At 41.8% G+C, this 19,088-nt stretch overlaps 1 protein-coding gene across 4 annotated transcripts in view; it reads right to left on the minus strand.

Moving 5' to 3' along the window:
• The window catches only part of cdk6 (cyclin dependent kinase 6), a 265,424-nt gene that overhangs the window by 19,067 nt on the left and 227,269 nt on the right, over positions 1 to 19,088 (minus strand). For all 4 annotated transcript variants that reach the window (XM_078239057.1, XM_078239065.1, XM_078239048.1 and 1 more), the window contains exon 6: positions 3,391 to 3,441. In XM_078239057.1, coding sequence (XP_078095183.1) covers positions 3,391 to 3,441 — 51 coding nt within the window. The remainder of the gene's footprint in view (positions 1 to 3,390; positions 3,442 to 19,088) is intronic.

The raw sequence follows: 19,088 nt of genomic DNA on the forward strand, positions 1-19,088 counted from the left end.
GTGCTCTTAGGGCACTGCTGGTAAAATAGACTGGATGTGTATATATATGCTTATATATAAGAAAGAGGTAGATAAAGATGGATTTTTTAAAGATTTTAATGGCATCAAGGAGTATGGAGAAAAAAGGGAATATGGCATTGAGATCAAGGATCAGTCATGATCATATTGAATAGCGGAGGAGGCTCGAAGGGCCTACTCCCAGTCCTAGTTTCTACGAGTCATCATTGGATTCCTCCTCTGAGGTGAGTGTATCTGCCTCAGTGTTTTCCTGGTGCAGTGATTCCCCCTTGCAAGAACAAGATTCTATGGAGCACCACACAAAATGATGCTAAACGAAAGTCACTACAATGGATATTGTGGGATGCCCTGGAGTGGCCCAGGCATTGGAACCTCAGTTTAAGCAGACCCATTGTCCTCTCCACCACCATCCTTGTGGAGTTGATAGTATATTTCTCCTAACTCTGTCCTCGCGTGTCTGAGTGGCCTCATGAACCACCTTTTCAAAGAATAGCCCTCGTCTCCCAGCAACCATCCCTCAAGGCAAGCTGGAGCTGCAAACAGTTTTGGTATTTGTGAATGGTACATTAGGTATCGTGGGAGCCTCCAGGGTACTTTGCACAAATCTGCAGAAGCTGGGTCTTGTGACCATGCATGATTTGAACATTCATAGTAAGAAGTCTCACAACACGGGGTTAAAGTCCAACAGGTTTATTTGGTATCACGAGCTTTCGGAGTGCTGCTCCTTCACCGGGTGAAGGAGGAGCGCTCTAAAAGTTCGTAATATCAAATAAACTTGTTGGACTTTAACCTAGCATTGTGAGACTTCCTACTGTGCCCACCTCAGTCCAACGCCAGCATATCCACATCTTGAACATTCATGGAATGATATCCCCTCCTACTGACAAATGCACCCAGCAGGCCCCTTGATGGCTACATGGGTGCAATTGATGGCACTCTGGATGCACGGGAACCCTACAACAACAGCAAAGCCTCTGGACCACTCAACCTGGCTAATTTGGTATGTCCTGAAATGAATGAATGTGCTTACCCACCTGGACAGAGCGTAAGCAAAAAAACTGAGAGTCTATTTATTTTGGAATGACCACATTGATTCAGGATTTATTTCCGTCTTAATAGTAAGCTGATCTTTGACAAAGCTCACAACAGTCCTTCCTTTTTTAAATTCAGCTACACTAAACCACGTGAACATTCTTTTAATTTGAACATAAAATCGGATTTACAGCTCAAATACCTTTCAAAGTTGTGTACAAGCAAATCACAGACGTTAAAAGTTTTTGCACTCCGTAGGACTTGTGAGTGAGTTGTGATCACTCACAACAAAGATTTAACAAAGGAAAATCAGTGGGAGAGAAAATCAGGGATCTGGATTCATGATGCTCAAAAACCATTCTTTTGAACTTGAGCTCCCAGCTGAGAGCACAATTTGGAAATTCAGATTCATGTTCTCAATTACTTTTCTTCCTTCACAGAAAATCATGAGAAGTGCGTATGCACACATTTCCAGTATGTGTCACAAGCAGTGCCCTTGGAGCACAATTTTATAAGATTCATCTTTTAATCCTAGTGGTCTTAATTGATAGTCTTGGTTCTTATGAATAAACATCAATGAGAAATTAGACATTTTACCAGAAAGAAGGACATAACAAACATGCTTGTGACCAGTTTCTGCTCCATCATTTGATCTGTTGGCATAAGGAGTTTAAGAAAATGTACAACATGGATTTTCACAACAGAAATCCTCTCCATCATAGGAAAAGCAGCATAGGTGGCCAAAAATCAGAGGTCCCACCCCCTAACATGGCTCCTGCCATTTTCATGGGGGTGGGAATGGGTCCGGGTCAAGATATGTGCATCCATATTTTGCGAAGGCAGCTGTCCAGATATATCAGCAGCTGCCTTCACTCATGTGATTTTGCTTTCAGAGGTGCCTGAAATCCAATGAGTATAGATTAGACCTGGTTGGAGCAAGTCTGAACATAGTACATCCTTGGATAGCCAGGGGACCCTTTTGGAGAGGTAAGATATCCATTTGGATATGCCCTCGGGACACCTTTGGGGGAAGCCAGATGTCATTTGGGATTGCAACAGGTAGGTAAAAATGTGCATTGAAAGTACATAAATTTAGTGGAACTGTGAAGCTCATTGGAACTGTCAAAAACAATTGTCAAAAGTGTCAAGACAGTCAAACTGTTGAGAAATTTAAAACTCCTGCCCTTTAGGTCTTTGAAAAAACTGTGTTGAGTGTTTAAAAATGATTGCTTGATACTTTACTCTGTCAGTTTACATAATCCTTAGGATTACCATTACTGCATTAGTGCTAACTGACTGATTTCACAACGGTCCATAATCTCATTAGGGTGCCTGCATTTCACAGTTTGATTGACAGCTGCAACTGGTTATGCAGTCTTTGAAGTGGGACAATGAATTCTAATGCTTGTTTTTATAAGGGATTATGCAACTGACTGAAATGTTTGTTGTTATAAGGGATAATATAGTTGAAGAGAAGGTGTGTCAGAATAATAAATGGGTTTTATGCAAGTATTTTTACGTAAAAAAAATAAATCTGCAATAGACACTTGGAACTTATTTAATTTCAACATGGGTTCTGAGGTCTGTGCCTGCTGGAAACTGGATGAGTTGGCTCAATAGGTGTAAGGGCAGTAAGGGCAAAGGGTGATGGATGCGGAGCATGGAATGACACCAAATTGACATAAAGGCTATGAAGTGGGTGGGCAAAGGGTCATAGGTTTGCAGGGGTGGGGGGGGGGGGGGGGGGGGAGACCTGATGGACCATGGAGATGGGAGGTGGCCTGACTTGACATAGACAGGGCATGGGAGTGTGTGTGTGTTGGGGGTGGGGGGGGGGGGGGGGGGGGCGCGGCATTCAGGGGTGAGGGCTGTTTTATGTTTTTGAATAACTTTGATGCAGTGCTGGTGCACCAAAGACCCCTTCCACCCAGTTGCCTCCGCAACCATTCCAGGGTCGCCTGCCACCCCAGAACAAAAATTCCAACCCTCCTGGCCACTTTCTCGTGTGTCGGGTTTGCGGAGTCAGGAAATGTCTCAACTCTGCACTCCCAACCCAGCCTAGAGAAAGAATAATACCATAAGAAAGGAAAAGGCACTTTGTAGCTTGGCTGTAGCTGTCAAACTTGCAAATCTTTAAGGAAGCTGATGGTCACGATGTTAATCCTAGAGACACCTTCACAGTATGATTTTGTTTACATGAGTACATATTAAAGAAATGCATTCAAGTCAGTCTAATGCATTTTGACCAAAAGGTATTGCAGTCCAGAACTTTTTCTCAGAATTGCATTATTTTAATCCTCAACCTCCACACAAATTTAAAGTAAAAGTCTGATAACTTACTCAAAAATCTTTCCTAATTGATCGATATCTGAATTGCCACGGAAAAGGGCACTGAAATAAAGAGAAACAAATTATTAGTTAAAATGACATTTACTGTTAAAACACAATTTTGTTTTAAATTAGAGGATCTGGCACAAATGTGCACACAAATAGTTGATTTAAATCAATAATTCAGTGACTGAGTGACAAAATATATTACAAATTGCAGTTAGCCAGGTTAATTTTATTTGATAGTTGTAAATTGCCACTTACACAAATTAGAGATACATTTCTCACTTAGCATCCAAAAGTACGTGTCTCTGATTCCATTACAAACTGAAGATTTGCAGCTTGATGTCTCTATATTTGTTAATAATGCGAAGGAAAAATTCAGGGAGATTTCTCTTTATGATAGACAAATTATTTTATATCCTAGGCTTCATCAACAGACCAATAGCCCCCCTCCCCTCGCCTCTCAAATTTGTTTTCATTTCAGTACTAGGTTTTTGCACTGTGCCAATTCTGTGGTAAATGGAATCAATCACATCAAACTACAGAAGGACATAAAAGGTTTGTCATAAATGTAACTGACCCTTCAGTTGAGGAGTTAAATAAATGGGATGATTTAACTGTGACTACCAGGTATAAATGGGCCATTTACCACTCTCTTTATGCTAATATTCTGATGATCACCATCAAGGTAGATGAACAGCCAAACATTTGCCTGGTCCAGGCACTTGAGCACTTTTAATAAACAATCTTTGTTCTATCATTTGTGCTGTATCCTGTGTGTGTGGTGTGATGCTACAGAACTTCTTAGTTCTAACTAGTTTTCAAAGGAACGGCCGAAGGCTGCTCAAAAACAGATCACAACCATTTTCATCTCCAGACTAAGAGGATGAGGAAGACTCTGACTCATACTTCGAATTCCCCTCCCAAAGTTGTCCTGTGATCACCAATTGCTGGTCCCGAATGAAGCACCCCCTGCACCAAATAGATCTACTCCTATATGTGGATCCAAAATGATGAATTCCTCCATTACACCAAGGTGCAACATTTGTGAAAAAGTTTTATTTTTCTGAGACAGCGAGTCTCAGAATTTCAACTTGGATATAGTAAAGGTTTAGGGCTCCAATAACTGGCTGTCAGGTTGACGAGTTTTACTCTAGAACTAGCTGCCCTCCTAGTCAAACTGTTCCATGTTGGACCTATATGACATGAAAAGAAATACAAAACTTTATTTTTTTGCCATTTAAAAAATGGAGTTGCTGCTGAACCATGAAAGATGGCTGCTACAGGTCACATGATCATAGGTCAGGCCCTTTGTTCTGGGAGCTACCGCCAGGAGTTACAAGAACAAAATAAATCCCCTCTCAGCCTGTGGAATCTCACACCCAATGTATAGATCTTTTGTAATCAACAAAAGCAGAGGATGTGCAGACAAACTGGCTCCCTGTCACAAAAGGTAAAAATCAAAACTTGTTATGCCTGCAGAGCCATTAACTCTCACACCTGGAACTGTCCAGGTTCATTTCAAAAGGAAATCATTGGAGGAAACATGAAATTCTGGCCAGAAGAACAGAACTGATTATTAAGTTGCAATTAACCATTACTGGGCCATGTCACATGACCCAAGCCTCTGGCCTTTTGGACAGTTTTAGCATTACATCTTTAGCTTCACAGGCAGACTGCTGTTTTAACATCAACTGCAAAGGTCCAGCATCTTGGCTGAGCAAGGTTACCAACTCCCAACTCCACGAAGTCTGCCTGATTTTAAAAGTCTCGCCTCAATGCCTGCCAAGTAATCTAATCACAGAAAGCCCATTGTGTCGCATCACCATTCATTTAAAGGATTTTCATGTTGCTGTCTCCAACCAGAAACTCATTGGGACTGAACTCAGCCAAAGCGGCAATACCCTCTAGACTTTGACTTCTCAGACTCTGGAAATCAGGTGAACTGATATTCATTTATGTGGCTCTTATACTGTTGCCATCCATAGTTGTAAAACTATAGTGCGTGGAGCGGAGTGGGAATTTGCAAACACTCTTCCATCTATCTTTGAATCTGAAACAAACTGACCTTCTGAGTTAATCATAATTCAAATTTGCTGCATTTGGAAATTGGATCACACAACTAAGGGTTTGAGAAAACACATCACAGTCTACATTAAAAATAATTCAAAATGCTTTCTACTTGTGGACAGTTGATGAGAGGAAAACAGTAGTTAGCCTCACTCTCCTGCCTGTAATATGCATAACAGCTACAATACAGCGTCTACTCAACAAGCTGCCTCATTAATGATCTTCCACTATAAAGGTCCAAAGAGGGAATATTCTCTGATGATTCAGTATTCAGATTTCATTCACAACTCACTAGATTAGGAATCAGTCTATACTCATGTGCAGCAGGCCTGGACAACATTTGACCTAGACTATTAAATGGCTAGTAATGTTCGCACCACACAAGTGCTAGTCAATGACCATCTCCAACAAGAGAGAATGTAACCATCTCCCCTTGACATGAAATGGCATTATCATCACTGAATCCCCCATCACCAATATTCTGGGGCCCACCATTAACTATAAAAACTTAACTGGGCGGCACGGTAGCACAGTGGTTAGCACTGCTGCTTCACAGCTCCAGGGACCTGGGTTCGAATCCCGGCTTGGGTCACTGTCTGTTTGCACATTCTCCCCGTGTCTGCGTGGGTTTCCTCCCACAGTCCAAAGATATGTGGGCCAGGTTGATTGGCCATTCTAAATTTCCCTTAGTGTCCCGCGATGCATAGGTTAGAGGGGTTATTGGGTAAATATGTAGGGATATGTGGATAGGGCCTGGGTGGGATTGTGGTTGGTGCAGACTTGATGGGCCGAATGGCCTCTTTCTGCACTGTAGGATTCTATGGACCAACCATAAAAATAGAGTGACCACAAGAGCAGATCAGAAGTTGCAAAATCTGTGGTGATCATCTCACTTTCTGTCTTCACCATCTACAAGGCACGAGTCAGGAGTGTGATGGAATTTTCTCCACTTGCCTGGGTGCATATGGTTCTAACAACACTCAACACTTCTGGAAAAAGCAACCCATTTGACCTACACTTCATCCACCACCTTAAATATTTACTCCCTGCACCAACAGCACACCAAGACTGCAGAGTGCACCATCTACAAAATGCATAACAGCAACTCGCAGGCTTTTTTGATAGCACCTTCCAACCAGCGAGCTCTAAGTTCTAGAGGAACAAGGGCAGCAAGCACAGAGGAATTCCACAATCAAGTTCTTCTCCAAACCACACAGCATCTGGACTTGCTGCTATATTACTGTTCTTGTCACTTGACCAAAATCCTGGAACACCCTCCCCAATACCGCTGTTGTTCCTACATCACAAAGTCTGTAGTAGTCCAAGAAGGTGGCTCTCGCCATAGGAAATAGGCAAAAAAATACCGGTCTTGCTGGCAACACCTACATCCCATGAATGAATAAAAAGAGTAATTTGTTCTTGTTACATCACTCTCAGGTTCTGCAGCATAAGAGATGATACTGGGAAGGCAAGCAGAAGGTAACTCCTCTGAAAGACAAACTCCAGTTGAAGGCAAATTTTATTCAAAGAATTTATTTCAGTTCTGAAAGAAAGATTTGTAAAATGTATATAAAAAATTATTAGAGTATACAAGCAGGAGAGAATGTGGAGGTCAGAATGCAGGTCAGGATGAGACTGAATAATGGTGCTGACCATGAATCTGGATATTTGTATATTTGTGCCCAGATTCCCAATTGTTGTTTTTATTGGGTCTGCGTTAACTTGTATAACTTGTCTGCATTTCCTCCCATGGGCTCAACTGAATGCACCCCATCGTTTGAAGGTGGTGGGCGGGGGCACATATTCATCCACAGGCACTCTGCCCACCACTTACCCGCCTACACCAGGCTGTCAATGGGCCAATTGAGATACTCAAGTCAGAAATTAATGTCACCCAAGGGCCTCTCCTGCCTCTGGCAGGAGAGTGGCAGGAGAGGCCCATGCCAAGTGGCCAGCCCAGCAGGTTTCGCTGTACAAGCTGATGGTAGATAGGGACCCAATGTGTAACCACCCCACTAGGTTGCTCTCCCCCTTGGCCTCTCAAACACTCCCCCACCACGTCTTGCTGATCCGCAAATACTTTTATACTTCCGATTGATCGCAGTTTGCCTGGTCAGTGTCTGAATGCAGCACTGGCAGTGGCCACCACTCCTGCTGGTACTACCAGTACATCGAGGGCTGCTGGGCCCCTGCAGCTCACAGGGGACGGGATTTCTTGTTTCTGAGGGGCAGAAATTCCACCTCCAGCCTACTAGTTGGTTATTAAGCAACTGCGAGGCAGCTATTCTTCCCCTGCATGGGTTTTCGCCTGACGTTTTAGCTGGGGTGGTGGGGATCATGACGCGCTGCATAATTCAGCTCCCTGAATCAGAAGCTTCAGGAAAAGAAAGGAAAATCATTTCTAACATGTGCAATGCGTCTTAACAAATAAACAGGATGCAGAAAACTGGATAAGTAAGATTAATAACATTTGGAAATCAGTGATATGAGGAAAAGCTAGTTGTTTGAATGACCAGTTGTAAATTGTTTAACTGCAGTGTAAACTTTATATCGGCTGCTATTTCCAACTACTGTTATTACTGTTTTGAACAACTACACTCAAATGAATGAAAATTGATTCTTTTTGTGTTAAGATATTTATGCTTAAGAAACAGGGTGTTTGAATATTTCTTTTCAGAGTACTCTTTAAAAAAAAAAATCAAAGATTTCTAAAAGGCAGTGGTGCTCAATGAACTTTGGAAACAAAGTATAAATCCTTGGCAGGTCATAAATGTACCAACTTCCAATATGCCCTGCTCGGATCATAATTTAGTTTGCCATATACTTTTTCAGCCACTCACATCAGAAAATCAGCCATGAGTGTGTGGAATGATTGTTAGTTAGAAACTGTACAGTGGAGTTCAAATACATTAGGCTAAAGACCAGTACAACCAACAGGGAGCAAAATGACCTACATAGCTTCTTCACTGTTTCTCTATGTTTTAAGTTTAACATTCCATGTAAGTTGGTATGAAAATTCAGCATATTTGAATCTAATTCTTTGAAGCTTTCTGCCAACCTTGACTTTTTTGCCTGTACTCCCTGTGATTTATCCCTTATTACTCACCATTTGCACCACTTGCCATTTCTTGGCTTAAATGATAGGCACCTGGCCAACTTCCAGACTCCTTGATAGGGAATTCTGCTGATGTTAACTTTGCCTCTAGTCTTCCCCTATAGGCCCTAAATAGGATCAGGAATTTAGAATGAGGTGAATTCTGGATGCTGCACACTTGCATACCAGGATGCATAAATACGTAAATGGTATTTTGGCACCACTTTTATTATTTTCCTTTAAAGAAGCTTACAGGACAAGTTCTACAAACCCTTGCACTGCTCACAAGACTTGCAAAATTGATCCCTCCATGCTTTCATATTGACTTTTTTTTTGAAGCTTTCTGTTCTCACCAAGCTGAGGAACTGATCTTTTTCCCCCATTTTAGGCAACCTATGTCAGCAATGAACGTATACATTAATTAAAGATGCAGAGTAAACCTCCCTTTACATTGCTCCAACATTATGCTTCAGTTCAAGTATATATGAGCACCTGTTACTGTATCACTTTTCCCACTTTATATACCAGCCATCTTTCTGATATGCCTTTTTTGAGTAATAAACTGTAATGCTAGTCAGCAGCAACATAAGGACAATATAAATCAATGGATTATGCCTCTAGCACTTTTGTTAGGTTGGCCTAAAGGAACAATTTTACAAAATGATTCTACTGGTGGGGCATCTCCCTTGCTGGCAAATTAAAATCACTAAACTGACTGTAAATTGTGAACTAATGGAGGAGACTTTTAACTCACTTTCTATGCTGGATTAAAATAGTGATTGTCACTGCAATTTAGTGGAGATGTTTTTGTAAATCTTAGAATCATATTGCACTGAAGGAGGTCATTTAGATAATCAACCTTGGGCAGGCTCCCTGAAAGATCGATCCAATTCATCCCCCTTTCCTGCCCTTTTCCCATAGCTCTGCAAGTGTTTCTTTTTTAAGTATATAGCCAATTCCTTGTTGAAAGTTACTATTGAATCTGCCTTCACTACTTATTCAGGCAGTGCATTCCAGATCATTACAGTTCAGTGCATACAAATATTGTTCTTCATCTCCACCCTTATTCTTTTGCCAACCATTTAAAATCTGTGTCCTCTGGCTATCAAACTTCAGCAGAAAACATGTTTCCCTTTCTACTTTATCAAAACCTTTCGTCAATAAATCTATCAATTTACCCTGGTAACACAAATTATCTAGTGGGGCGTAAGATCAGAAATTGCAGAAAGCTACATGATTTTCCTTTGGTCGCTCAGCAAATTTGTATTAGCATTCAATTGGGATTTCTGGTCAATTTATTCAAGAACCACGGTGATTCCCTATCTGCTTTGTGATAAGTGTAAACACTTTTAGGGGTGATCAGCAAAATCTTTCCATTTTTTCAAAACTTTATTCTAAAATAGATTGGAGATCATAAATGTTTTTTCTGCATATTAAAAATAAGGCACCAGGACACATGCTGATTAACCCCAGGCCCCATTATAGATCACCATCACTGTTCTTTGGTAAGGAGGGGCGTAATCACATTTGAGAGGCAAGGTGTCTTCACAGAGGAAAATATAGCATATTTGGTGGAAACATAGCTCTAATAGTATCATGGGGGCTCAAATTCCACAATTGGAGGACGTTGGAAGGAGAAAACTGTAAATCGAGACCCAGACCCACCCAGTCTGATCGTGGAAGTGAGCTCCCACACAGCCTAGTATGGAGCAGAGTTTACTTCCACATTTTTGGGGGTTCAGGCAGATTCTCTGCCTGTACCTGAAAGGTATGCATGTAACGGCCATTCAGCAGCTGGTACACCCCTTCTCAGTTGGGAATACAGCCTCCTGATCATGCCTCCTACCTTCCAGTAGGCTTGGTAAATGGGAATTCCTAACGTAGGGAAATCCTGCCTGGGGTCTTATACAGTTTGTGTGAATAGTCTTGTCTGAGATGGGTAGAGACTCCATTACAAAGGCTGTAGGGAATGGAGAGGAAGCAAATCCAGAAACTAGTACATCCAGGTACTCGCCTAATTTGCAATTCACATATGAACGGAACAAGGTGAACAGTCCACACAGATACATGTGAATATTGTGTGAATGGATTGCTGCAGTTTTTCATTGAAAATGACATTTGCCCACAAGATGTGCTGATTTCAGAAGCTAAATAAAAATGTAATAGGTACCGAATAATCACAAACAATATTTTGAAAAAGATATTCCCATTCATGTCACTCAATGGTTAGCTGACATGAAGTAATAAGAAAGTAATGATATGGCATACAGTACAATGTTTAAAACAATGATAGGGGACAGAATGAACAAAATAATATTTAGACAACTGACCTTATCAGATAAAAATGACCAAGTATGAAATGAAAAGAACAAAACAATGACCAGAGATAGATAACTGGCAAAAGAGGAAAGGTATGTAAATTCCAGGGTGCTACAAAATGCTAATCTCAAAAGGAATAACCAGTTCTATTCTTAAATCACCTTAAACAGTGTCAGGCTAAACAAGTACAATGTTAGAGATGCTAGAGGAATTTTCTCACCACTGCTTGCAGTTCTTAATTAGTAACTTGCTGGGAATTATATTATTTCAATCCAGAACCAAACTATAATTATCCACTGTACTCAATATTTGACAAAACAGAATAAAGATGACTGCATAATTTTAACGCCTACAAGATCTGTAAGTGCTGGTTATGAAGTGTAGTTTGATACGTGCATGACCTACAATTTTAGTTTGAGTGTCTGATGGAGGTGGGGCGCAGTAATCCAAAGTATTTTGGCATTACAAATGTGTAAGGATATATTGTTCATCATCTCTCACTATGACAATACGAACTGTGATGCCCTTTGCCTTTAGGTAAGGTTGATGTTTTTAATTAATTTGCTGCTGTTTAGTGGAAAGAACCAGTAATTTTACGACATGCCACAAGAAAGGTAGAATATTACCATTCACAAAGACTTGGCACTGGTAACTGTTATTAACAAGTATGCTCACATTTCCTCAAGCATATTATTCTGGCTTCACATGCACAATGGAGGAAGCTTACAGCCAAATCTTTTCAAAAGGTTGCATTTAGTTTCATTCATTTGGCATAAAATATTGTATTCAATCTCTTTATACACATAATAAAGAGACCCTAGAACTCAAAATATTAATGCCATTCTCTTTTGAATGCAGCTAGTTGATCATGGACTATTAGACTTGTTTTCATTTGCCTGCCTTCAATGTACTGAAGCTGAAAAACTTATATGTGCCAGAGAATTGAATGTGAAAAAAAAAATCCACCAGTGGATTGGAAGTACCCATGACTAGAGTTGGTTTTTAATCCAAACTCCCCAAATTTCCTGTATGATATAAAACCATAAAACCATTCACTGCAGAAGGGTACCTGACTGATGGTTCTGATTTAAAAGAGATAGTGTTGAAATAAAAATCCATAGGCTGCTTGTAGATTAACTTTTTCCTCTAATAATGAAAATATCATTGACAATGTATGAAACTAGTGAAGCAGATCCTAAATTTCTGTGCACAATTTTGGCATAGTCAGAGCAATGGATAATCAATTGGGTCCTGGATGTGTTGCACTGGGAAATTCCTTGACCTTAAGGTCTGTTCAGTTTGATGCTGTGATTAACCTGGTCGAAAGGTCAACTAAGAAGCAGTTGTGGAGCCCATTGGAATCCGAGAAGGTAATTTATAAGACCTGCAAATGTACTATGGAGTTTTCCTTACCAGTTCTCTGACTTAAAAAAATGTTTCTAATTCTAGCTGCAGTACTTTCCGGCAGTGGCATGCCAGTTATGCTCCATCTGTCATTAACATATATCTGATAACACTTTCCTTACCCTCTTCCTTTGGCAGATGCACAGATGTACCCAATATAGTGCAGGCGTCCATCCATCTTATACAAATGAGGCAGTCTTCACCAGATCCTGGATACTATGGTGGGGTCCGGAATGGTGGTATTGCTTGCTCTATTGTGCTTCTGACAATGGAAAAGGCTTGCATTTTTTTTACAATGATTAGTGAAGCAACACTGCTAAGCATTCCCTGGCATATTGACATAGATAACACATTGCTTCATGGCTCTATATTGACATGGTAGCTGCATGGGCCATATTCTCTCAGCCTTATTCAGTGGCTAGTGCAAAGGTTCCATTAAGGTTTAAGTTGGTAACTTTGGTGAGTGAAGAACACATCCTTCCAAGTTGCTTTGGCATTCAATAGACCGGCACAGACAACTGCCTTCAAATAAAAGCATCGTGACTCCTGTATGGGAAGTAGTCTATGCTCTGCATGAAGGAATGTTTCTGATCATTGCCCAAATGATGAAATCTGCAGTGAGTGGTGCTTTGTGTGGAGGAGACCTTGGTTGTGACAGCAAGGATTCTAGTTAAGCCACATTTCTCCCCGTCACCCCTGGGTCTACAGCATGAGGCGGCGATGGAGCATAGGCAGCAAAGCTGCTCGCAGAGTGGGGACGGGGAAGGGCTCTCAATAGATGGCCTAATCCACTTAGGGTTTTCTGGGAGCATTTCACTCCCCGCCACCTTAGCCAGCAGCAGTGTGTGTGTTATTGACACTTTATGGAGGAGGAGTGTGCAGAACTTTGCTATCTCTTGCAGACCAACCTGTAGCCACAGAGCAGGACAAGTACAATGCTACCAGCAGCTGTGAAAATGATCCTTGCCTTGAATTTCTTTGCATCAGGAACTTTCCAGGCTGAGGCAGGCAAAACATCTCCCAGTTCACTGTGGTATCAGAGAGGTAATAGATGCTCTCTGAGAGGAGAGGAGAGTTCATTCTGTTCTCTCTGAATGAACAGATTCTGGTGGAGCGTGAACATAACTTTTCCAGAATAGTGGGTTTCCCCAAGCTGCAGGATATCAAATGCATGCACATGGCTTTGGAGGTGCTGCATCTAGGGGAGGTAGTGGCGTAGTGGTATTGTCACTGGACTAGTAATCCAGAGACCATGGGCAATGCTCTGATGACCCAAGTTCGAATCTCATGATGGCAGATGGTGAAATTTGAATTCAATAAAAATCTGGAATTAAAAGTCTAATGATGACCATGAAACCATTGTCGATTGTTGTAAAAATCATCTGTTCACTAATGTCCTTCGGGGAAGGAAATCTGTTGTCCTTACCCGGTCTGGCCTGCATGTGATTCCAGACCCACAGCAATGTGGCTGATTCTTAAATGCCCTCTGAACATGGGCAACTAGGGATGGGCAATAAATGCTGGCCAGCCTGCAACGTCCACATCCCATGAACGATTTAAAAAAATACTGAGATGTACCACAACTCTGAAAGGTAATAAGCGCAGGATGTACTCTTGGTGATTGTCCACGCTCAGCATATCGTGCTGGTCATTGCCCGCTGTCCTGGCAACTGTCATAATGCTTTCATTCTGCAGGGGTTGCTGTCCTCGCCATCTTTCAGCCACCGTGTCAAACCGATGATCTTTGATGGGGCTACCGGCTTTAAACTTGGTCATGACTCCACTCTGCAATCCAACCACACATAGCCAGCATGTGTATAATGAGGGCTAATCTGCCATATAAAATACAATAGAATACGCTGTTGGGGTGCTGAATCACTGGCTGGACTTCTTTATAAGATGCCTGGATTATTCACTGCAGTCTATGTCCCAATTACTGATGATTTGCACTATCCTCCACAACCTGGTCACAGCCCTTGCCACCTGGGATACCGTGGACAGCTCAGGAGAGGAAAGAGCAAAGGAGGAGGAAGGGAGGAGACAGCTAGAACATCGCCATTCCTACTGTGATTGCCTCATTTGACTATGGTCCCTGTGAAAGCAACCCCAAACCCCCATCTAACAACATCTCATATGTTGCCATCCTTCTATTATGGACCTTCACTCTGTCCTCTTGGCCACAATGATGAAACAAAAGCTACCACAATACAACCATTCCAAACCAACTTTATCCACAAAAATATCTAATGAACTAATCACCTTTGTGCATTCCCTTGGTGTCTGTCTTGCATGTGCCTTTCCTGGTGCTCCATTGGAGTGCTGACCCCAGTGGCTGCAGCATGGCTAGTGGAAGGCAGCTGTCCTTCAGTGGGGTAGACTATGGGCCAAGAAGGTCTAGCTTCAGACTGCACCACCTCAGCATGGATGGCAGCAGTTCGCAGCTGGCTGGTTGATAGGCAATAGCATGCATACTGGCAGGATGGGATTGTGAATGCTGTCCTCATGAATAGATATCATCCTCGAATCTAGGCACAGCTGCCACTGCCACGTCTCTCTGGAGAGTTTGTTTGCCCCTAAGAGAGGAAGATCTCTCTCTTTTTGCATCAGTTTACATCTCAGAACCTTGGGGTATGTTCTTTGGCCTATTGCACTATTTACACTCCTTTCCCTACTCATAAAGTCTTCCAAAACTTCCAGCAGCTAGAATGAACCTGAAGCCCCCACACCCCCATCCCTCCCCCAGTTTAAAAGGTTCAGGTTGGCTTTAAAAAGTGAAGGCTAACATCATGGGCTGAACACCATAATTGTTGTAATTAGCAGGCAGGACAATGTTTGTCTGCTGCCTGCATTCCTTTGAATAGGTGGGGCTCATCACGAATCACAACTCCCTCGCTTGCTTTTGGGTGCACTTTAATTTTTAACCTACATAATTGAGGTTTCTGTGGAGGTCGTGGCTTTTTTTGAGGTAAGGATGAAGCCTTGGTAAGTTGCTGTAGTGCTCCTGTGAATAATACACATTAAATTCAGGTGTACAGTCAGTCTGGGGGAATGGATTAAATGGCAAATGGGTTTCTAATGTAGCGGATTGCATTGTCTTGGATGATGTTGAGTTTCTTGATTGCTGTTGCAGTTGTATCCATCCAGGCAAATGGAGAATATCCCATTACACTCCTGATTTGTGCCGTGTAGATGGTGGGAGTGGATTTGGACAAACAGGAGTAGCAACATTTGTCACAGAATATTTAGCCTCTGACCTATTCTAGTAGCCATGCACTTATGTGATAGTCCAGGAGAATTTCAGGTCCAAGGTGATTTTGGATACCATTTAAGAAAACCAAAACAAATAGAAAGACATGTGTTTATACAGAGCTTCTCATGACAACCAGGTGTCTCAAAATGCTTTGCAGGTAACAAAGTACTTTTGAAATGTAGTCACTGCTGTAAGCAGGAGGCATCATTAAGTTGTGGTTAGACTTCCTGCTTTTGGAGATTTTCATCATCTTTCACTTGTGTGCCACACATATTGCTTTCTAATTAGCAATCCAAGGACCAATGGACTTCTTCATCATGCAAGCAATTACAAATGACATACAGCACTACAATCATCAGCTAAGAGCTTCTGATCTTCAGATCAAGGAAAGGTAATTGAAGAAGATGGTTGGGGGGGGGGGGGGGAGACACCACACAGAGGAACCCCTGCAACAAAGTCTTGGGGATGATGTGATTGTCCTTCAACAACCAGGATCATTTATGTAGGTATGAATCCAGATGTTGGGAAAGTTTCTCCCAATTCCCAATGAATTCAGTTTTACTGGGGCTCTTTGGTACCACAAGTGATCAAATGCTGTCTTGATAGCAAAGGCAGTTACTCTTATCTCATCTGTGGAATTGAACACTTTTCACCCGTGTTTGGCTCAAGGCTGTAGCCAGCTTGGGAGTTGAGTGTTCCTGGTGGACTCCAAACTAAGCGCTATTGAACAGGTTATGACATAGAGGTGACACTTGATGTTGATAATGCCTTCCATCATTTTGCGGATCATTGAAAGTAGGCTGGTAGAATGGATATTGGATCTTTTGCATTTGTCGTGCTTTTTCTGGACAGATATACCTGGGCAATTTTCCACATTGTGTGGCTTAAGACATGGCTTTTTCTGGAGGATAGCCTTCTGCACTACAGCCAAGATGTTGTTGAGACCAGTGGTCTTTATTGCGTCCTGTGCATTCAGTAACTTATTGATATTGCATGAAGTGAACTAAATTAGGAATGCACTTTAATGCTTGACTCACGGGGACATGCAATACAATTCTACATTTAGTTGGTGTGACGGGGAAGCTGCAGAAAATGGCTACTCATGTATAAACAGTGTTGATAAATCGTGGAAAATAATCACTAAACTAAAACATCAGAATGTATTTGCAACAGACATTAGCTGTTAAATTTCTGGCTTCATGCACACACCAGATGTCAGGAAATTCCAGGCTTGCTGTTATTTCTACATTTGTCAACATAAAATGAGTCAACAAGACATCAGTAGTGCAGCTGAATTAATAATTCATCTTATTTTACTAACTAGACTGAACTAGCTGACAGAGAGCCAATATGTTGAACTTCAAATAAGTAGGGAAAATGTGGATTAAAATTTGATTGATACATTGGCAAACTATGTCAAAATGTCTTGTAAATTAAGAGCTTTAAATTCTTCACAGACCAAATTTCATCAACTCCTGCATGTCCCAATAGGCGTGACATTGATTTATATAGAGCAGAAAGGTAGCAGGTTTAAATTCTAGGATTGGATTTTCAGGCAGGACAATGTTTGTCTGCTGCCTGCATTCCTTTGAATAGGTGGGGCTCATCACGAATCACAACAGATATGTCTTTCCCCTGCCTACACTCATCGGGTCCTGGATTTCCTTGGACATTCTGCCGCTGCACTGCCCGAACTTTGCCAGAAGTATTGTGGAAACCCTGTCTGCACACGTAGAAATCAATGAGCCTGGCAGCTAGAGGTTATTGTTCTCCACAATAGTCCTGCAGTAGTAGTTGATTTTGGCAGAGGAGAGTGATGCCGATTACACTTTTATGTGGTGCAACCAGAGGTGATGATGATGGCTGTGTACTAGATACATGCAAATCTGCACCAGCATTCAGGCACTTTGTTAACAACAAAAAAGAAAGTCTTTCTGGATGATGGCTTATGATTTTGAGGTGAATGTTCTTCCATGATTGCCAAACCACAATTGTAAGAATTGCACAAGGAGCATGTTTCCTTGTAGTACTTCAAACCAAGGCAGAAGAGAATGTTGCTCAAGTGCCAGCAGGAACTGACAGTGAAGAACAGGAACTGATCAAAGACTCAAAATGGAGTTGGCTCTTTTGCCTGGATAGTGAATAAGCAATGTTAGGTCACAGATTGCAATAGTGTTAAAGTCTATTAAATGTCCAATGTTTCGTGCAAAAGTTGAAAGCAAAATGTTTCATGATCTATCAGAGGTGGAACATTCCTTGAACCATTAACTAAAGGCTTTTTCAAAGCAATTTGTATCTTCAAGGAACAAATAAAAAGTAACGTGTTTCTCAAAAGCTACTTAGGGCATATAATGTTCTTCAAATGAATATAGTGCTAAATTGAGTCTAAACTACGCACACCAGTGATGGGCAACCTAGGGTAGTGAGTGGGCGACATGATTGGCCCTTCTTCATCTCAGTGGACCACAAGATTGAAATCAGGCTTGTTCACTACCCATGACCCCATGAATAACATTAAATACATGTAATTGATGCCAAAAAATTCATAAATTATAGAAAATGCTTATTCATTTATATATTAATAGAACTATCAACTTCAAATGGTAAAAATGAAATAAATATTTACACTTTGGATGCAGAAGGATTGCACGCCTCTCACAGTCAATGTTGTGAGTAATCAGCATGCACCTCACTTCACTTGACTTTGCTTAACCTGCGTATTACTTAAATCACACTGGGAGGAAAGAAACTACACGGACAGAAATCAGTGGAATGTGTCAGTCTGCACGTGGGCAACAGTCAACCAAATATCTTGTGGGCCGTGCTCAGAACCCAGATGGGCCAAATGTTGCTTCCTTGGGCTGCAGATTGCCCATGACTGATGTACACTGTTGCTTGAAGCGCATCAATATTCCACTCTAAACAATGGTGGAACGTTGCACAAGAGTGAATGTTGATAGTGTGCCAGGTATGTCCTATTCCCTGGTCACCAGAAAATCTGCACATGGCCAGATCAGTATACCTACTGTCAAAGTCAACTGAATCCTCTCAAGGCACATAGGGTATATGAAAGGACACAATGTGCTGGGGAAGGAAGGAAGAATTAACAATGGAACTTCCACCTGACCCAAATCTCAAAAATGGTACAATGTGTTGTGTCAAGAATTTTTAGCTAATATTCCACATTTCAAAACAAAATGATAGTGCTTCAGCAAAAACAGTGCAGGCAGGGAATCACATCCATCAATTAATCAAGGCAGCAGCTGGGTGGATATCCCGCCTCCAAGAGCTGATGACCAATCAGAGACTGGCAGCACTGCAGTACAGTCTGTGCCACTGGAAGTGGTGGGGGGCTGCTGGTATTTCACTTGGGCCTACCCAAAGGATCGACAAATGATCCCCTGGAGACAGGCAAGTGGGGTGGGATGGGGTTCCCAGGGAGGTGGGTGGCGAAGATGGGCAGAGGGGGTGAATCCTGAGGGCTCCCTCCTCACCCACCTCCCACTCTAATGAAGATTGCCAGCTCTGGGAACAGTGTCACAAATTCGACACGCTGCCAAATGCCGCAAT

Source organism: Mustelus asterias, chromosome 2 (assembly GCF_964213995.1).
Source record: "Mustelus asterias chromosome 2, sMusAst1.hap1.1, whole genome shotgun sequence".
Lineage (NCBI taxonomy): Eukaryota > Metazoa > Chordata > Chondrichthyes > Carcharhiniformes > Triakidae > Mustelus > Mustelus asterias.